At 38.9% G+C, this 22,142-nt stretch overlaps 2 protein-coding genes across 2 annotated transcripts; one reads left to right on the top strand and one right to left on the bottom strand.

Moving 5' to 3' along the window:
- The first annotated feature begins 9,653 nt into the window (after positions 1-9,653).
- On the top strand, positions 9,654-13,676 carry LOC119983437 (uncharacterized mitochondrial protein AtMg00810-like). The gene is made up of 2 exons (XM_038827117.1): positions 9,654-10,872; positions 13,619-13,676. The coding sequence occupies exons 1-2, from the start codon at positions 9,746-9,748 to the stop codon at positions 13,674-13,676; spliced, it is 1,185 nt and encodes a 394-aa protein (XP_038683045.1). The 5' UTR covers positions 9,654-9,745.
- Positions 13,677-14,504: 828 nt separating this feature from the next.
- Positions 14,505-16,382, bottom strand: LOC119983976 (geranylgeranyl pyrophosphate synthase, chloroplastic-like). The gene has a single exon (XM_038827717.1). It carries the CDS (start codon positions 16,346-16,348, stop codon positions 14,762-14,764), a length of 1,587 nt encoding a protein of 528 aa, XP_038683645.1. The 5' UTR covers positions 16,349-16,382; the 3' UTR covers positions 14,505-14,761.
- Positions 16,383-22,142: the final 5,760 nt, after the last annotated feature.

Raw genomic sequence — 22,142 nt, 5'->3', positions numbered from 1 at the left:
AGATTTGTAGTAGCAAAACTCTTTTCGGGAATAACATCACTGATATAATAAAGCATGTCTCTGACTAATACATCCTTGAACCCTCAACTTCAAGTATCAATGGGACCGAAGAGTACTTTATGTTAAACCAATCTAGAATGACAAAACAACTAATTCAACATGCATCATAATATGGTCGAGATATGCTACTTGAATAATGTCGGATTTGTCCTCATTATTTCTTCCTTGATCTCTTCTTGCAGTAGCAGATCTGTATTTGGATAATTATCAAAAATTGGCGACAATAATTCTTCATCTTGTTCATCCATGAACTCTAAGAAGAATCCACGAATTATCCTCTGCTGACCAAACCAAACATCATATGGATGAGGACCACAATGATGAGGAAGTTTCATGGAGAGATAAGGTTACAATATGGGGAGATAAGGCAGTGGAGAGATAAGGAAGTTCCTCATGAGTCCTCAAATGGTTCAAAGTGAGATATACTTGGTGATATGTTCGGTTCAGGTGAGACTTGCTCAAGACAAAAGATGGTTCAACTACAAGCTTACTACTGTCCTTATCAGATCAACATCATCAAACGGAGAAGTGAACAAATCTCTACAGATCATTGATCTTGCACAAGAGAGCTTCAGTCTTATCTTCAACAACTAGTTATCTAGTCATGAAGATTAACGTGCAACAAACAAAGTGATAGGATTGTTTACCATATGTACTGTTAGGCTGTTAAAGAAAGTTGTATATATTTGCTTGTGTTTAACGTGTATGAATTAAGTTTGAAATAATATTTGGATTCTTAATTTTATCTTGGTATCGAAGCCATTGTTAAACACAAGCCAGTTATCAGACTTTCAATTTCTTCAAAATTCCTTCTTTCACAACCAGTCTCTCACGTTTTACAAACACTGCAGCTACACATCAGCAAACTCACATACACAGCCCCTCAATTTCTTTTCCTCAAGTTCACACACTTTTTTTTTTTTGTCTCAATTTTCAAACATTCAAACACAGAATACGAATCTCCCATCATGGCTTACCAAAACCTCAACATCAGCAATTTTATTACCCAACATCTTGATTTGTCAAATTACCCTGCCTGGAGAGAACAAGCATTAGCTCTTGCTGAAAGTCAAGACCTTGTGGATCATCTTACAGCAGATGGACCACCTTCTACAATAATTGTCATCAAGAAATCTATTGATGCTGATGGCAAAGAAGGAGAACCTGTGACAAGTACTGAATCAAATCCTGATTATGTCAAATGGAGGAAGGCAGATCGTACACTCCGTGGATGGCTCATTGCTACACTCACAAAGGAAGCACTTGGTTTGGTAATAGGGCTTGAAACTACTCAATTGGTATGGTCTTCTCTGAAAAGTGCATACGCACAAGATTCTCAGGAAAGAGAATTTTCACTATGTCATCAACTTTCATTTCTTCGCAAAAGTGACAATACATCAACCGGAGATCATGTACAGAATTTCAAAGCAATCTGTGATAGTCTAGCTGCAATTGGAAAACTAGTTCAAGATAATGACAAAGTCTTTTACCTTTTATCAAGTCTCGGGCCAAATTACAAGCAATTCATCACCACTATGATGCGTCCACCACGTCCAACATATTCAGAGCTTGTATCTCAGTTGCAATGCCATGATCAGTGGAACCTACTAGTTCCCGAAAACAATGTGAGTACCCTAGACACTTTAAATGGTTCTGGTACATCTTATGCATTTTTTGGACAGAAACAACAGAACAACATGCATGGATCTCCTGCCTCATATGGACACAAAAATTCGAAAGGGGGTCGCCAATCCTCTAATCAATTTTCCAGTGATGGTCGTGGTTTACGCTCAAGGAGGGCAATCTATGCAGTATGGCTCCCGAAATCAGATGCCTAACTCGGGATATGAACAACAAGGACCACGAAGGCCACCTCCACCTGGCTGTAGGAGAATGACACCAATTGAAAGAGAGTTGTATAGAAATGAAGTTTTCACCCATTGCAAAAGAGCAGGACATGTCTCCAAAATCTGTTGGTGGAATTAACTTGCCAATCAAAATTAGAATCAGGAGCTTCCTCATGCCCTTGCCACACTCACATTGGATAACACAGTTACTGACACAGAATGGACCACTGACACCGGTGCCTCTAACCACATGACAGGTAACCTCGGTTTACTCCAAAATCTACAACATTATACTGGTTTTGATTCTGTTTTGGTAGGAGATGGATCTCCTTTGCCTATTAAAGGTATCGGTGAATCAAGTATACAAGGAAATAATGTAGCCCTACGATTACCTCAAGTATTACATGTGCCAGATTTAAAGAAAAACTTACTTTCTGTAAGTCAATTGACCAGTCAATACCCTTTAAATCTTGAGTTTTCTAATGTTGGATTTTGTGTTAAGGAATGAGAGACAGGTCAACAGGTGATTACAGGCAAGCGCAAGGGTGATTTATATGTTCTGCACAACCCACCTGAAGCTTATTTTTCCAATCGGTTTAAGTCTGGAACTGCAGAGGTTTGGCACCAACGGCTGGGACATCCACAATTGGGTACCTTAGTTTTCCTAAAGAACAAATGAGCTATTAATGTTTTAGGTTTGAATAAATCACAATTTTTCTGTGATAGTTGTCAATTAGGCAAGCTCAGTAAATTACCATTTCAATTATCTAAAAATTCTAGTGCTGAAATGTTTGATAAAATTTCTTGTGATTTATGGGGACCAGCACCTATTTTATCTTCAAGAAATTTTCGTTATTATGCTTGTCTAGTAGATGATTATTCAAGATATACTTGGTTTATTCCTCTTACATCTAAAAATGATTTCGTGAGTGCCTATCTTGATTTTGAAAAATATGTTGATCGTCAATTCAACAAAAAAATAAAATTTTTTCACTCCGATTGTGGGGGTGAATTTGTGAATAATAAATTGAGATCACACTTAATCTCACAAGGTTATTATCCATCAATTGTCTTGTCCTTATACACCTGAACAAACAGGGATGGTTGAGCGGCGACATCGTGTAATCCGAGAACTAGGTATGACAATGCTTTTTCATAGTGGCTTGCCCTTATCTCTCTGGGTTGAAGCATTTAGTACAGCAGTTTTCTTGATCAATCGTCTACCATCGTCTGGTATAAACTTTGACACTCCGTTCTTTAAGTTATATGCCAAGCATTTTTACTATTCCACACTACGAGTATTTTGCTCAAAATGCTTCCCATACATTTGGGATACACGAAAAAATAAGTTTGATCCTAAAAGTGCTTTGTGTGTGTTTGTAGGCTACAACCCACATCACAAGGGGTACAAGTGCTACCATCCTCAAAGTAAAAAGATGCTCATTTCTCGACATGTTGTCTTTGATGAGTTGACTTTTCCTTACAAACAACACAAGGTCAATGGCTCAGCTCCTTCCTCTGATCAACTCCAACACATCTTTGATCAATGGCTAGCAACAATGGATACTAGTGATGAAAGTTTAGCACCCGTGCATCCTTCTGCCTCACACCTGTACTCTTATCAACCTAGCCAAACACCACCTCAAAGTGATGAAACACCAAGTACCTCAACGGTGAATGATCAATCCACTTCTATTGATCCAAGTTGTTCCACACCAACCGCACTCTCTCAACCCACTACTCCTCTCCGAGATTTCGTTACTGCTACTACTCAGAATGCACCTAACTTCCAGGAGGCCTCAATACCACACTCACCACCAGCCTGTCCCGTGCCATCATTGGATAGTCTATCCGGTCCAACACATGCAGAACACCAATCCAACCTTGTTAACGCCTCACCACCAGCAAGCTTCCAGGAGACCTCAATACCATCCTCACCTCTGCCAACACATGTCTCAACTGCTACAATACCTTCCGCTATGCAAGACAGCTCTGGGACAGAGGAAACTTCCTTGCCATCAGTCCCTTCTGGTATTCATTCCATGATCACACGGGGAAAAGCTGGAATTGTCAAGCCAAATCCAAAGTATGCCCTCATTACCTTTCATCCAACTGTCCCACGTGAACCCAAAAGTGTTCGGTCTGCACTCTCTCATCCTGGTTGGACTCAAGCTATGTCCAACGAACTTGAAGCTCTTCATGCCAATAAAACCTGGCAGCTGGTTCCTCGCACACCAAATATGCATGTTATTGGGTCCAAATGGGTTTTCAAGACGAAACTCAAGGCTGATGGTACACTAGATCGTCTCAAGGCCCGATTGGTTGCCAAGGGTTATCATCAAATAGATGGAGTCGATTACACGGAGACCTTTTCTCCAGTCATCAAACCTGGTACCATCCGCATGGTCATTACAGTTGCTCTCGTTCAACAATGGCATATCCGCCAATTAGATGTGAAAAATGGGTTTCTGCATGGCTACATAACCAAGGACATCTACATGACGCAATCTCCTGGAATGACTAACTCCAGCTATCCTAATCATGTTTGCAAGCTCCAAAAAGCTCTCTACGGCCTCAAACAAGCCCCACGAGCCTGGTTTGATAGATTCGGCAATTTTCTATTAAATTATGGCTTTACTTGTAGCTTGGCTGATCTTTCTTTCTTTGTATTTCACACGACTAACGAGACACTAATTTTACTACTCTATGTTGATGACATGCTACTAACAGGTTCAAACACTCAACTAGTAGATAGGTTCATTGAAATTCTTAGTCACGAGTTTGCTATGAAAGACTTGGGTTCACTACATCACTTCCTTGGAATCGAAGTCACACCTACTGCCGACCTCTTACATTTGTCACAGACTCACTATGCATCAACCATTTTAGAAAAAGCTTGCATGCATGATTGTAAACCGATGCATACGCCCATTGAGTCCAAAACAAAAGGTCTCCAATCCACCATGATTGTTCCTGATCCCAGCCATTTCAGGAGCCTTGTAGGGGCACTTCAATACCTCACCCTAACCCGCCCAGATGTTTCGTACAGTGTCAACTATATCTCTCAGTTCATGCATGCCCCTACAATTGCACACTTCAAAATGGCCAAACGTGTTTTACGTTACATTAAAGGAACGATTGAGTATGGGTTACATTTCTCGTCTAACACTACACTTGATTTATGTGCTTTCTCTGATGCAGATTGGGCTGGATGTTCTTCCACGCGTCGTTCCATGACAGGATACTGTACATTCCTTGACAGCAATATCATTTCCTGGTGTGCAAAAAAAAAACTACAGTTGCTCGCTCTAGTACGGAAGCGGAATATCGCGCCATGGCTCATATAGCTGCTGAGCTTACTTGGCTCACATTTCTTATGAAGGATTTGCAAGTTCCAATCCGCAGACCACCAATACTATTTTGTGACAACATGAGCGCCCTGTATATGACTGTTAATCCTGTCTTTCATGCACGAACCAAACACATTGAGTTGGATTATCATTTTGTTCGCGAGCGAGTCGCACTTGGTCAACTTATTACTCAGTATGTTCCCACTACGAACCAATTGGCCGACATATTTACGAAGCCCATGTCTAAAGCACAATTGTCATACTTCCGCACCAAACTTAGCCTCCAACCTCGGCTGCGTTTGAGGGAGGAAATCCACGAATTATCCTCTGCTGACCAAACCAAACATCATATGGATGAGGACCACAATGATGAGGAAGTTTCATGGAGAGATAAGGTTACAATATGGGGAGATAAGGCAGTGGAGAGATAAGGAAGTTCCTCATGAGTCCTCAAATGGTTCAAAGTGAGATATACTTGGTGATATGTTTGGTTCAGGTGAGACTTGCTCAAGACAAAAGATGGTTCAACTACAAGCTTACTCCTGTCCTTATCAGATCAACATCATCAAACGGAGAAGTGAACAAATCTCTACAGATCATTGATCTTGCACAAGAGAAGCTTCAGTACTCTTATCTTCAACAACTAGTTATCTAGTCATGAAGATTAACGTGCAACAAACAAAGTGATAGGATTGTTTACCATATATACTGTTAGGCTGTTAAAGAAAGTTGTATATATTTGCTTGTGTTTAACGTGTATGAATTAAGTTTGAAATAATATTTGGATTCTTAATTTTATCTAGAAGGATTTGGTTAAATCTATCACTTCTTTTCCCTCTTTCTTAGCAGTTGCCCAATCTAGGAACTCATTCGATTGTCCGTCTCTTTGGAACTCGCTCGTAATCTTGCCTCCCATCACTTTGGATTAGGATTCTTGAAGTGTCTTCTTACCTTTGCGCCCACGTCGCCAAAAATGTTTTTGAAGTCATTGTTATATTCAACCTCCTACAAATTCGGTGTCGTATTTTTGTGGAGATATTGTGCAGTATCAAATCGTTGTGCAAGCAAGTCCATCTGTCTAGCAAACGTTTCCCTCATCTATTCCATCAGTTCTAAGCATTGTCTTTGGGTAGCTTCCTCCCTTGCATACACCTCCTCCGAAGTCGCATGTCTCCATGCAACTTGTCTCTTGGGCAGTGTCAAAGATATCAACAAAATATCAATGATATCTTTGACAAATCAACAAAATCTTTGAATTTGTCAAAGATATCAGTAAAATATCAATGATATCTTTGACAAATCAACAAAATCTTTGAATTTGTCAAAGATATCAACAACATCTTTGATTTACTTTATTGACATTATTTTTCTTACTTTTCCTTTCTAACGCCTATATAAAGGCATGTTGTACACAATCAATATATCGTGAAATACAGATCTTTTACTTCTCTAACATATCCTTTTACTTCTCTAACATGGTATCGGAGCCTTGGTAATCACTGTCCCATTTCATATCAGTTTCTCACCTTCAAATTCTATTTCATCTTTCTTGCCTACTGCAGTCCTTTCTTTCGTCATTCCTTGATCTGGTTGTTATATTTGCACCTGTTTATTGCACTTATGGACAAATCAGATATCTCTCAACCCATCAACATTGTGTTAGATGGGCGTAACTACGTTTTATGGGCACAAGCCATGTGCAGCTTTCTCAAGGGTAGGAGACTTTGGCGATATGTCACTGGTGATTTCATTCTACCTACACAATCCCAAGATGAAGCTGATGATAAGTTTGCTGAACGTTTAGAAACTTGGGATAGCAAAAATCATCAAATCATCACTTGGTTTCGTAATACTTCAGTATCCTCCATCAATCTTCACTTTGGTCGATTTGATACTGCCAAAACTCTCTGGGATCATCTTGCTCATCGTTACACTGCCACCGATCTCTCTCATCAATATCAGATAATTCAGAATCTCAATCAGCTACGTCAACAATCCGGACAAACTGTCACTGACTTTCACTCTCAAATGCAGTTTCTCTGGGATCAACTCACTCCTACTGAACCAGTCTGGAAGAATACTGAAGATGCCAAAGCTTTTACCACATATAAAGACCATCGCCGGCTGATTCAATTTCTTATGGCCTTACAAGATATTTTTGAGCCTACTCGTGCAGCCTTACTTCATCAGAAGCCATTACCCACTCTTGATCAAGCCCTTGATGATCTTGTTTCTGAAGAAACACGGCTCTCAATCCGTCAACCACGACATGTCGACACAGTACTTGCCACTCCTCAGGTACACCAAACAAAGAAAGCTGACACTTCTTCAAAGTGTCGATATTGTCATCTATCTGGTCATATGATACTTACTTGTCCAACTCGCAAATGTCGCATATGTCGCAAAATTGGACCAAGACACTATGAACAAGATTGTCCCAGCAAAGGTGGATCAACTCAGGGCACTCATTCCAGAACACATCTTTCCGCTGCCACAACTGATCATACTGCACAGGAGAGTCCTGAACATGTACCCACAACCACTCAATTGACCAGTGATCTTGAGTCACTACTTCATCAATTCCGTTCTAACTCTGGTAACCATTCTATTTCAGCATCCACCACTGTGTCAGGTAAATCATCATCATGGTTCTTTGACTCAGCATGTTGCAATCATATGACTGCTGACTCTACTCTTTTCACTTCCACACACTCTTCTTCGCATTTGCCATCTATACAAACTGCCAATGGTTCAAGGATAAAAGCTAGTCATATTGGTCACATATCTACTCCAAACCTATCAGTGTCCAATACATTTCTTATTCCACAACTCACTTTGAACCTGTTATCCGTTGGTCAGTTATGTGAACTTGGTCTTAATATTCTATTTACTCCTTCTGGCTGTTCTGTACAGGATCCGAAGACGGGACAGACGCTTGGGACAGGCCGTAAAGTTGGGCGACTGTATGAGCTCATCTCTTTGCACCCCTTGCATCCTACTCTCCCGTGTCATCAGTTTGTTGCATCCACAGTTCCAGCTTCCTCTTTGAGTCTCTGGCATTCTCGATTGGGTCATGCTTCTGTTAGTCGTATTCAGTCTCTTGTTTCTCATGGTCATTTGGGAATTGTTTCTAATAATCATTTTGATTGTTTAACTTGTCCTCTAGCTAAACAATCTGCTTTATCGTTCAATAATAGTGATTCTGTTTCTCATGCACCTTTTGACCTTGTGCACTCTGACATTTGGGGACCTTCTCCTACTGCTTCTATGGGGGGATCCAAATATTTTGTAATTTTTGTCGATGATTACTCTCGTTTTACATGGATCTATCTCATGAAAACTCGTTCTGAATTTACTACAATCTATCATGAATTTTCTCAGATGATTAAAACTCAGTTTTCATGTCCTATTAAAACTTTTCGCACTGATAATGCCATGGAATATAAGGATTCTAAATTCTTAACCATTTTACATGACCATGGCACTATTTGTCAGCGTTCTTGTCCAGGTACTTCCGAACAAAATGGAAGAGCCGAACGTAAACATCGACACATATTAGATACTGTTCCGGCTCTTCTTATCTCTGCCTCTTGTCCTGCACATTTTTGGGGTGAAGCAGCTCTCACTGCTGTGTTTACCATCAATCGGATTCCTTCATCAGTCATTGGTAATCAATCGCCTTATGAACGTCTTTATGGGTCTGTTCCTAACTACAATTTACTCAAAGTATTTGGATGTGTTTGTTTTGTTCTCCTTCAACCACATGAACACACTAAATTAGAACCTCGTACTCGTCTTTGCTGTTTTCTTGGGTATGGGATAGAACATAAAGGTTATAGATGTTGGGATCCTATCTCCAAACGACTTCGCATTTCTCGTCATGTCGTATTTCTGGAAAACACTTTGTTCTCCTCAATATCACATTTCTTATCTCTTCCTTCTCCCACTAACATGGTTGATCTATTTCCTGATGAACCATCTCCCTCTGAATCTCATACAGGTGACACTCAAATTACTTTGCCTGCTCCTGAACTGTCTTCCTTGTCTGATGGATCTACTGCAGACACTACCAGTTCCCCTACTCTTCGACGCTCTACCCGGGTAAGAGAACTTCCTATTAAACTTCGTGATTTTCAGTGTTTTGCCACTACTCTTACCTTATATGAGCCTCAGTTCTATTCGGAGGCCAAATCTAATCCTGTTTGGCAACAAGCTATGTCTGAAGAATTGCAAGCACTTGAGCAATCTCATACTTGGGATCTTGTTTCTCTCCCACCAGATAAGTCTGCTATTGGTTGCAAATGGGTTTACAAAATAAAAACCAAGTCTGATGGTTCTATTGAGCGATACAAAGCCCGTCTTGTTGCTAAAGGCTTTACTCAGGAGTATCGCATTGATTATGAAGAGACATTTGCTCCAGTTGCTCGTCTTACTTCAGTACGCAGTCTGTTAGCTATTGCTGCTGCTAGAGGTTGGACATTGTCACAGATGGATGTGAAGAATGCCTTCCTCAATGGTGATCTTGCTGAAGAAGTCTATATGAAACCTCCTCCTGGCTATTCACATCCCCCTAATACAGTCTGTCGCCTTCGTCGTGCCTTATATGGCCTCAAACAAGCTCCACGCGCATGGTTTGCCAAGTTTAGCTCTACTATTCAACAACGTGGTTTTCAATCCAGTTCTTATGACTCAGCATTCTTTGTTCGTCGGACAGCCTTAGGCTGTGTTTTTCTACTAATTTATGTCGATGACATGATTATTACAGGAGATGATTATTCTGGTATCACTGATCTTAAGGAATATCTTCAACAACAATTTGAGATGAAGGATCTTGGTTCTCTAAGTTACTTTCTTGGCCTTGAAGTACTCTCGGACACTACCGGGTACTATTTATCTCAGGCTAAGTATGCTTCTGATTTACTTGCTCGAGCAGGTCTCACAGATAGTAAGATTACTTCTACTCCACTGGAACCTAATATCAAGCTTAAACCTTCTGATGGTACTCCTCTCAGTGATATCACCCTCTATCGACAATTGGTTGGTAGTCTCGTATATCTTACTGTCACCCGCCCTGATATAGCCTATGCTGTACATGTTGTTAGTCAATTCATGTCAGCTCCTCGCTCTTCCCACTATGAAGCAGTCATTCATATATTGCGTTATATCAAAGCAACTCTTTATTACGGCCTTCATTTTTCTGCTGCTTCCTCACTTGAGTTGCGCGCCTACTCTGACTTCGATTGGGCTGGTGATCCCACTGATAGACGATCAACCACTGGCTTTTGCATCTTGTTAGGGGATTCTGTCATTTCTTGGCGAAGCAAGAAGCAGACTTCAGTTGCTCGTTCGAGCACGGAGGCTGAATATCGTGCACTTGCTACTACCACTCAAGAAATTGTTTGGCTTCGTTGGCTTCTTGGAGATATGGGAGTTCAATCTCCCAGTCCTACACCTCTATTTTGTGATAATAGAAGTGCAATCCACATTGCTCACAATGATGTTTACCATGAGCGTACCAAACACATTGAGATTGATTGCCATTTTACTCGTCAGCATGTCACACAGGGAACTATTCAACTCTGCTCAATATCTACCCTTGACCTGTTGGACCTATGGTCCTATATGTCTAATTTTGATGATATTAAATCAATTATAAATGATAATGAAACATTAAAGAAATATTTGATTTATATGAATTGAATTTAAATGACTATATATTTTTGAGATAGTGCTGGAAATTAAGTTTTGAAAACAAACATACATGAACTAAGTTAGAGCATCAATTTTCCAATTATCATATCTTAACCAACTTAGGTCCAAATGACTTGAAACTTGAACCACATGCACAAGAAGGTTTAATATATGTTCTAGGACTATATTCATGAGAAATTAAGTGCATCACATATATATTTGGTCATATGCTTAAATTCCGCCAAAACTAGGTTTTACCTAATTTTGTGCATATGTGTTCTTTGTGAACGTGGTGAACCAAATGAACTCCGATTTAAATGAAATTTCGTGTGAATCTTAGTTTCATCACTATGAACATATTTGATTTAGTAAAGTTCAAGAGAAAAGGTCATTTACACTGAGTTTGCAAAATGACTTTGAATTTACACTTAGAATTTATCGGTTTCACTATTAGTGATCTAATTGCTTGGTTGAGTGACCAAACGATTTCCGATTGTTATGAAATTTTACATGGACATTCTAATACATATAAAATGATTTATCATCCAGTAATATGAATTTTCTGGGTTGTTTTTCTAATGTAATTAACCTATGCGCTCTATATGAAGCTCTTTGAGCTTACATGCAATTGGGGAGTTCTATCTCCTATTTCCTTGTAGGTTAATCATCATTGTGATCTCATATGGCTCAGAATTTAGTATGTTCAAGAGTGGTCGAAGTCCTGTTTCTAAGAATGAGCTTGGAGCTCTAGGAAACAATGAAAAATCCTATATTTGCCAACTTTCCACTAAGACATTTAATCAAGTTGAATGAATCAAACATTGAGGCTATTGGTTGTGGTCTTCATGGAGATACAACTCTTTTCAAACATGTGGGACAAACCTTGTCCTCTCTATCATTAGTGATATATTCTTGTTTGACATTTTCACTCAAGACATGTGCTACCAAGAAAGTTAGGATTGGTGCAATCAAACAAGATCCTTGACTAAGGGATCACTTTTGAAGTCTTTGATTCAAAATGAAGGGACAAGATGGCATAGTACAATTTACATCCATGGTTGAGAATTAAAGAGAGTTTGAATGGTCAAGATTTGAAGACGTACATTGATCAAAGGGTTGTGCTTGTGACAACACTTATGGAAGAAAGGTACAACTTGACTTCTCTCAAGCTTCCAACGTCTATATGCTCTATGGTGGAGATTTGTTTGCTCAAATCATCAATGACCAAGATTAGGAGCTGCAATGGATGGTAGAGATCAACTCTTGAAGTTTGATCCAATGGCTGCAAGCATAGGAGAGAATTGCCTTTAAAAGAGGATCTTCCCTTTCATACAACTTGGAGAAGCAAATTGAAAATTATCCTTGAGAGAAACCTCTTGCTATCAAGTTCATCAATCATCAAGCTTTCTTGCTATTTGCTACAACAATCTTCTCCAATACAAGCCTCTACAATCAAGGACTTCTCACTACTCTTGCTTTTGCAAAAGGGAAGTTCCTATATCCTTTAGGCTTTGTTTACTTACAATTTAAACCTCTCTTGTTCTTAAAATCCTATCTTTGAGAGTGTTGCTGTAATCTTGAGAGTTCCACACCAAATACCTTTGAGGTAACCTGTGAGAACCTTGGCTGAAAATCCCATTGAGAAATTCCCTTTGTTAGGGGAAATTGTAAACATTGAAGTTTGAGGGAGTTCTTAGAAACCCTTGGTGTAAGGAGTTTTGTGGGTCTCTTAAAACCACACCTTAGTGGAGTTGGGAAAATCCTAGGTTGGTGAATCTAGGTAGTAGACGTAGGAGAAGGGTCTCCGAACTACTATAAATCGCTGTGTTGATTTCTTTGTTTACTTGTTTATATTTACTACTTGTTTCAAACTGCAGGATTTTCAAAACCCTAATCTGTCCGAGATTAGCAGACTGCCTTAAACTTTGAATTTTGATCTGAAATTTTGATATAGTGTTTATTAAGGTGTTGTGACATTGCATATAAAATTTCGTTGCATTTTGACATCATTTGATAGGTAAAATCTGAGTTGAAAATTCTGTGTGCAGTGTGTTGCTTGAAAATCTGTTTTGTGCAATTCTTGATTATTTGATATTTGGTCATTCACTATATTGTATCACATCTTGCATTGGATTGAATATTGATTAGGAAAATCATTAGAGTCCAAATTTGTGTGCTACTTGTTAATTGCCATTAATTTGTTTAAATTGAAAAAGGGATTCCAATTGGAATTTGGGGACACAATTCACCCCCCCCTCTTGTGTTAAACTCGATCCGTCATGACCAACCTGCTGATCTCTTCACCAAGCCACTCCTGCCAGGTCGTTTCAGAGACTTAGTTTCCAAACTCAAGCTTACTTCTACTGCACCAACTTGAGTTTGAGGGGGGATGTCAAAGATATCAACAAAATATCAATGATATCTTTGACAAATCAACAAAATCTTTGAATTTGTCAAAGATATCAGCAAAATATCAATGATATCTTTGACAAATCAACAAAATCTTTGAATTTGTCAAAGATATCAACAACATCTTTGATTTACTTTATTGACATTATTTTTCTTACTTTTCCTTTCTAACGCCTATATAAAGGCATGTTGTACACAATCAATATATAGTGAAATACAGATCTTTTACTTCTCTAACATATCCTTTTACTTCTCTAACAGGCAGCATGCTTTAAGAATGTGCAATGCTCCGATGCTAACTGATGAAATGCACGATTAAACAAAGGGAAATACATGATTATGAGGACAACTTCTACTAGTTCAATCCATCAAGAACTGAGCGAAAGTAGGAAAAGAGAGGAACTTTCTGATTTGTATTAATTCAACCAAAAGTTACACTATTGTAGTCTATAACTTTTTATAGTCTAGCAAACAAAACACTAATCAATATCCTAAGTAAGGGTTCTTAGCCACATGGATATTTCAATGTGTTCATCAGCGCCTGACCCTGAGATGTGGATCAGACGAAAATAAATAAATACTAAAGCAGACAAAATAGAAAAGTCACAATCAGATTCGACAGACACAACATCTTGCTGGACACCTTCCACTCGAACGACTAATACGCGGGTGCATCGTCGCACTGATCCATCATAGAGTTGCTTGAGTGTCTATGCGCTCAAGCGGTCTTCACCCATTATCACAGCATGATGCTTCTCATTTTTCTCTCGCACCTTCTTCTTCCTCCTCCATCTCTTTCCAAAGTCACCATCTTTGTCTCCCCCAAAACCTTCACCATATCGTGGGACACAATTTAGATCCAATGGTCTTACGTTGAGTCCCCTTGCAAGCTCCACTGGCTCAGCCTCTACTCCCCTCCAGAAAATTAGTTTGTTGGACGTTTTTTTTTTTTTTTTTTTTTTGTGAGATATAGCATTAATAAGTACCGAAAAAGATTGCGTTTGAAATTTTCTTGTGCTTTTAATTGGAGTCAAAATTCAGAATAGTTGTAGTTCTTATAGTTTCTTATGGAAAATTATGAAGACATAAAGGTGAAAACTAGACACGTGAATCTCCTGTTCGAAAATAAACTAGACACGTGAATCTCCTGTTCCAAAATAATTAGAGAGCTTTAATGTCAAGTTATGGTACAAGTTGCATTGGAGATAGGTCCAAAGACAATAACTCCCCACACTCCCAAAATTAGTACAATTATGAAAGGCAGGTCTGTGGGTCTGTCTCAGATATACCACACTCAACACTTATTGCTTAGTAATCTAGGACTCATGCATTTTCTTTTATCTTTAACCGGATTAAATAATGATTTTGGCAATGACTCGATCGATCTAGGGTTTTACGACAACACTAGTTTTGACGGTCAGCGATGAAATGTGCGAAATGATACAAAGGTGCAGCCCTTGCAGCATCAAAATGCGCAAGCTCTTCTACCGCTTGATCAACCAGCTTTTGCGCAAAATTCCTCGCTTTGTCAAGCCCCATCAGTTTAGGAAAAGTAGCTTTGTCGCTCGCCAAATCCTTGCCTGCAGTCTTCCCCAACTCCTTCGTGGATCGTGTCACATCCAAAATATCGTCCACGACTTGAAACAACAACCCAATACGACTCGCATACTTTTTAAGTCTTTCGACTTCCGACACATTCCCCCCTCCCATTATCGCTCCACAAACAATGGACGCCTCTAATAGCCTTGCGGTCTTGTGTACATGAATGTACTCTAATTCCTCCAAACTTAATTCCTTCCCTTCACACTCAAGATCCCCAAATTGCCCCGCAACGAGCCCGTCTGTCCCGATCGCTGAACCCATCTCCATGATCACTCGAACCACCCGGTCCGGTGGAACATTTTTGGTCTTAGACACTACATGCTCAAACGCAAGACAGAAGAGTGCGGCACTAGCGAGAATTGCAACTTCTTCGCCGAACAATTTGTGGTTAGTGAGATTCCCTCGCCTAAGATCGTCGTTGTCCATACAAGGAAGATCATCGATAATCAATGAACAAGTGTGAATAATCTCAATCGTACACGCGATTGGCATTGCTGAAGCTTCATCTCCACCTACTAATTCACACGAAGCGATACAAAGCATTGGTCGTATCCGCTTTCCTCCACCAAGAAGTGAGTACCTCATCGCCTCGCAAATCTTTTTGGGTGTTTTTAGTGGGACTGCTTCGTCAAGTGCTCTGTTCACTCTTTTGCGCTTCGAATTCATGTACTCTTTTAGTTTAAACTCGCCTGATCCATTACACTCCAGCTCCGTAGAAGTGAAATTCTTGTTGGGTTTTATTGGATCTGAACAGGGTGAGTCATTTTGAGCCAAAATGATCTTGAGAGCGACATGTTTGAGAAGGAAAATTAGGACACGGACAAGCATGTTTTCGCAAGTACGGAGGAGGATTCTGAGGAGTGAAAATGTGATTTGTGCGAGTTTTTGATGGAGCTTAAACGGTACTACTCCATCAAGTGCCATGTTAACTCTTCTGATCTTCAAATTGATGCTCTCTCCGAACTGAATTACGCTGAATTCCAACTCTTTAGTGATAATTTCTTCGGCGAGAGAAGGTTGTGATGGTAATAATGATGAAGAAACTAATTGTACAGTTTCAATACTGAGAAATTTCAGAGCAACATGAATGTGAAACAAAAATGCACATCTGAGTAGGTATAAGTAAGCAGTGATTAGGGTTCTAAGAAGTGAAAAAGCCATGGAGAAACCAGTGCTCATAGAGAAGTACAGAAATACACATCCGAGTAGGTATTTGTAAGCAGTGATGAGGGTTCTCAGAAGTGAAAAAGCCATGGAGAAACTAGTGCTTAAAGAGAAGTACAAGAATGCACATCCGTATAGGTATTTGTAAGTAGTGATGAGGGCTACGGGAAGTGAAAAAGCCATTGAGAAACTAGTGCTTATAGAGAAGTAATACTTAGGCACCATAAGCTAGTGTCTTATATATAGACAAGATATGGCAGAGGATACAAGAAATCATTTAATGGTCTTGACGCATCACGTCATTCGTTGATGTGCTGCACCAAAACTAATGGAACTGTGCTAATTTATTATCGGTTGGTTACAATGCATGAGTAATTGAGAATATAAATAGGTATTTTAAAATTCAAATTTCAAAAATGCACCAATTGCTAGTGAATTGGCACCGTCCAATTGGTTTTGGTGCGCCGCATCAATGCAAGACATTGTAGTAGGATCATTGAATTGTCATTTTTGAGACCTTAAATAATTCTATATGATATTCACAAACTAAAACAAAAAACCAGGATTCTATTTGAATAAAATTCAAGATTCCCTTTCACTTGATCATCATCAATAAGATATCATTTAATAATCACAGAAACTTGCATAGATCATTGAAAATCTCAATTAACAATTCTTGCATACAATGAATATGGACTAGACCAAAAACTTTATGATCTTCCCAAATATAAACTAGTTGACTTTCCTACCAACCCTAAAACATTTTTTTGACAATCCTGAAACTTCTAATTACAGCAAAACTAGAGGTCTCAGTGATCCCAGTTATTGAGGCGTATGGACAACATTCAAAGTGCACGTAGAGTCCATCACATGCACTTTAATTTTCGTCCATACACCTCAGCAACTAAGATCACTGTGATCCCAATCCCAGTTGCTGAGACGTTTATCTTTATGGTTCTAATTATACTTAACCACCAAATACTTTTACTTAATTAATAAATAGAACTGTTAAACAAATAATTAATTTGAAATTTAAAAAAAAAAAGAAGAAAAAAGAACAAGAATAGTTTGATGGTCAAAAGTCTAGAATCATGTAGGATATAAAATTGTTTGGAAAGTTTGAAATCATGACAAACTTACCAAGCTAAATATATATTAATTGAAAGCTTGAAATATTGTTGGTGAATAATTGTAACATTGAATGAAAGTCTCAAGAGTCTAAGTCGTCTTACGTACATAAAACTTTATAATTGTATTGGAATGAGATGGTGAGTGGTTAAATATTCAATGATGTTGTGATACTCATGTTTGCAGGTTGCAGGACATATACGGTACAACAAATACCCAAATGTAGTTATGTAAGTCGACTCTGCCTTGCTTCGATCATTTGGGTATGGTTTTGACGAAGACTGTCATTGCTTTGGTCATTCGAGTCCATACACGCAAGATGGTGTAGATCGACGAAGGAGAAAGATAGGAATCGGGTCTTGATATTTTGCTGTAGATCGACGAAGGAGAAAGATAGAAAACGGGTTTTGATATTTTGCTAGGTCAAAAAAAGGGTTAAAGGGTAATGGTGATTTGTAGCCGTTTGATGTATCTAATGGACGGAAAATGATGTCCCGCAACATAAAGAGAATGCGGGATCCCGCGTAAGAGACGGGGCATGTATATATATATATATAAGTGTGAACACGGTGCATCTACACCGAACAACCCTGACAAACAGTACTGTACATAGACATGGTTCATTCATAGGAGATAAAATAAAGACTTAAGCTTTTATGGTCAAGCTCGTGATAATTAACAAATACCATTCGTATCTTAGCATGCATGGATGTTTCCATGTGGAAGCCGAAGCATTATTATACAGGGCTTGTGTTTGGCATTTAATGACATGAGAATGCCTGTCACTGGAACTTGGAAATTCTCAGCAACTTCCTGATGCAGCAGGACACACGCACGCCACGAGCCCAAGCGAAGGGTGGTAATCCACAAAGTCTGAACAGGCCCACACCAGAGGGAACTGGCAAACCAGCCCAGCCCAAACAACAGCAGCCAAAGCCCAACCGACACCCATGCGAGTATGGGCCGGCTGTAACCAAGGCCCAGAGGGCAAATCCCCCTGAAAACCTTGGCTACTAGAGTAAGGATTGCTCTTTACTATATACTGCGGTTTGAACCTATTCTTGCCCGATATGGGATTCCGCATCATGTTTTTTACTTGTAAACGGGTTAATTCAATTCGGAGCATATGATAATCTATTATCATCTCTCTCAACAAAGTAGGGACTTTTTAAAAAAAAAAAAAACTCATGATTTTGAGAAATGTGTTTTCTGAGTGTGTAAAGCATTGACAAATATTTCTTTTGAATCGTATATGATTGCTATGTGTCATTCACTAAATTAAAAATAATTGATTAAATCTGACAACTTAGATTTAATCAAAAGAGTTAGAATCTTAGAGTACAACCTAGGACGTATCTAATCCTCTAAGGGGACTGCACTGGGCTACACTTAATATAATGGGTCGGTGATTGGACCTCTATTTTTGAGATTCCAATATCCTTTAATTAGGATGTTATAACACTTAGTTAATGTATTTTATTGTGTTTTAGCTTAGTTTTACACTTACAAGTGTTTCCCTTTGATTTTGTAGGAATCGGACCTAATTCGGGTAAATTGGAGTAATTTCTAGGCATTTTTACAGTGAAGTGTCGGGACACCTCCTTATGTGTCCGGACATATTCTGTCCGGACACCCTCAATAAGTGTCTAGACACCTCCTTTGAAAAATGAAACAGAGCCTTCGATGGAAACTTGATGAAGACCATCTGTCTGGACACCCTAATCTATAAAGGTAAATAGGTATTTTGACATGTAATAAAGGGGTTACAACCTAATCTAAGGGTTGTCTCTCATTCCATTCTTCATTTTCTTAGGAGGAGTAATGTAGATTTGTTTTCTCACTCTAGATTTCTCTTATTCTTTTGGTGTTTTCTCTTGATTTTGTATAAATTCTGATTTAGATGACAATATATTGGATGTTTATTGTAACAATCATGAATAGCTAGTTCTTTTCTCTAATTTCTAATCCCGAAAGTTGGATGCATGTTTTGATTGCTCAAGGTATGTCTAAACAGTCGTAACTTCGATCTCTCTCTTTCAATTTTGTGATAGTTGTGTATTTGAGTGCATGAGAATAACATGTTTATTGTGTTTTTGGGTTGTATAGTCCAGAGATTCAATTTAATATGCTTTATTTAGGAATTGTTAAATGTCCAATGCATGATTTTCCCGATTGATTGAGTTTCTATTCTATAGCTATTAATTATGTGTATTGATGTTGAAATTTTGTGGACTTTATGGAATATGCTTGGGAGAGTTATGGTTAATTGACATTTGAGTGTGAAACTAGGGTGTTAGCAAAGCTAAGCCCAAGGGTGTACATTAATCCATAAGAATATGTGCCTATTCCTTTGTATTCATCGTTGACCAAGAGGCTCAATGGCTTCCATGTAAGAATCGAAGTCTTCATGCCCAATTTCCTTTGTATATGCATAGTTAATAGTATCGCACAATGCATTGTGTGTGATTGTGCGTGTTTACAATTATACTTCGAACATGAGAAATGAGTATCCATCGGAAATGATTAGGGGCTAGATATTTTTAATAAATTGTTTTCAATCAAATCTTTCTTTAATTTGGTTACAAACGTGTTCACATGCTTACCGAACTCTCAATCCTTTTACTTTTTCCGCACTTTCCTCTTTATTCTTTGCGTTTAACTCTTTAGTTAGTTGTTTGCATTCATCCACAAAAATTACATTTGTTTTCCTGTGGATTCGATTCTGAACTCCCGAATTTTATTACTTGCCGACTACCCAACACTTAGGGTAAGTACACACATGCACATTTTTGTGTCGGTCAATCAGCCCAATTTTAAGGCATGTTAAAGTTGGTACAAGTCTAGCCCAATATATTGTGGGTCCTTGCATATACATACAGAATTAAATAAACTCAAGCATATATATATATATATATATATATATATATATATATATATATATATATATATATATTGGAAAAGTCTCGCAATTGGTTTACAATTAGATGATGAGATAATAATAAATGAAGATGACTTTGCCATAACTTGATGCATTATATTTTCTTATATTGTCCAACATAACGTGTGTTCAGCTGGTCATGGACATATAAATACGGTATTCAATAATCTCAAACATATATATTCACTCACAAAAGTCTCGCACTTGATTTACAATCATTGGATGAAGAGAAAATATTAAATAAAAATGATTTTGTCCTAACTTGATAGGATACATCAAACTACCAATCAGACTGGCATAAGGAACCCGTTTCATATGTTAAGGTTCCCTAGATGAGCCAACATCTCATCTTCCATAAACCAAAACCCGTTTCATATGTTAAGGTTCCCTAAATGAGCCAACATCTCATCTTCCATAAACCAAAATCATTCGACCCAACAAACCTCACAATATATACTTTCGAAGTAGGATGTGCCATCTCAAGACTTTTTATGAACACCTAGAGCGCACTAGCAAAGACTTCAATAACAAGTATATAACAGTAGATCAGGAAAACACAGGTATATGACATAAAAATATATAGAGAAAAGTAGGAAGCTTGGAGTTCCCCTTTTTCATGAAAGAATTGGATCTCATTCTTTTCAATATATGGTAGATAAAGTTAAAGGGCGGCTAAGGAATTGGAAAACATCTAGTATGTCTTTAGCGGGAAGGACTACTCTTGCCCAAAGTGTGCTAGCGGCTATGCCAATTTATACAATGCCAACAATCAAGTTCTGATTGCTGTTTGCAAGAGTCTAGAGCAGTGCTATCGCCAATTCATTTGGGGTTCCCATGGAGATACAAAGAGGCCTCATTTAGTTAAATGGGATATGGTTTGTAGCGACCGTAAGGTGGGTGGTCTCGTTGTTAAGAGGTTAATTCACCAGAATGATGCTTCGTTGTTAAAGCATGGTTGGGCGTTGCTAACTAACGTGGATTCGCTTTGGGTCCAGATTGTTCGACATAAATATGGTGTGGGGAATGAGAGGCTTCCCATGGTGCTTCCTGGGTATGCTGATTCTAACCTATGGAGAGGGCTTCAACGTGCTTGGCCTCGGTTATTTCTCCTCCTTGTGATTGTGTTGGTCCGAATGGTTTTTTCTGGAGTGGAGATACATCTGGTAAGTATACGTGTAAGTCTGGGTATAGGATGTTAACCCAGAATAATACTGACACTTTTGAACGTGTTTGGGATAAGGTTTGGGAGTGAGAAGACCCTCAGAGGATTCGTAGTGTCCTTATGGTTGTTAACCAGTGAGAGATTGTTCACTAATAGTGAGAGACAAAGGTGAAGTATGGACACTGATGGTGCTTGTTTTAGATGGTGTTAACAAGGTTGAAACACGTTTACATGTTGTCCGGGGCTGTTCTTGGGCTATATATGTCTGTTTGGAACAGTTTTGGGGGGTGTGGGATTAATGATTTCTTTGGTATTAGCAACTTGAAGGACTGGGTTTATGAAAATCTTTCTTCTCCTCTTATTACTGTAGATGCCCGAATCTACAATCGTTGAATAGTCAACGTAATTTATACGGAGGCCTTCTACAGCGGGATCCTGAAAAACAAAGCAAGGTTGAGATCGAAGAACTTTGGCACCGGTGGGGTACCTGCCAAAGAACCTCCGACGCTCAAGTCAGTAATCGGAGAAAATCAAGTAAAGCAAATATATAAAAGGTGTAAAGTAAGAAATGTCAATATGAGAAGCAACGTGGGAGACCATATGAGGTGGCCGTAGAGATGCAAGATATAAGCTGGATGTTGGTCGACGATGGAGGATCGAAGGTTGAGGTTGGAGGTTCAAGGTCCAAGGTCGGAGGTGAAAGGTTGAAGAAACTCTGTGAGTGAATGAGAGAGTCTCCATATCCGAAGTTCCCAGAGTCCCTCCAAATCCCCCTTTACGAAGGAAGAAAG

Source organism: Tripterygium wilfordii, chromosome 18, assembly GCF_013401445.1.
Source record: "Tripterygium wilfordii isolate XIE 37 chromosome 18, ASM1340144v1, whole genome shotgun sequence".
NCBI classification, from domain to species: domain Eukaryota; kingdom Viridiplantae; phylum Streptophyta; class Magnoliopsida; order Celastrales; family Celastraceae; genus Tripterygium; species Tripterygium wilfordii.
The sequence above is the reverse complement of the archived record's forward strand: the minus strand, read 5'-3'. Positions and strand labels throughout refer to the sequence as shown.

Excerpts from the sequence above, each read along its gene's own strand:
- LOC119983437 (XM_038827117.1), top strand. The coding sequence starts at position 9,746 with ATGGATGTGAAGAATGCCTTCCTCAATGGTGATCTTGCTGAAGAAGTC. Across the intron at positions 10,873-13,618 it reads CTTGACCTGTTGGACCTATG|GCAGCATGCTTTAAGAATGT; the intron begins GTCCTATATGTC and ends CTTCTCTAACAG.
- LOC119983976 (XM_038827717.1), bottom strand. The coding sequence starts at position 16,348 with ATGGTGCCTAAGTATTACTTCTCTATAAGCACTAGTTTCTCAATGGCT.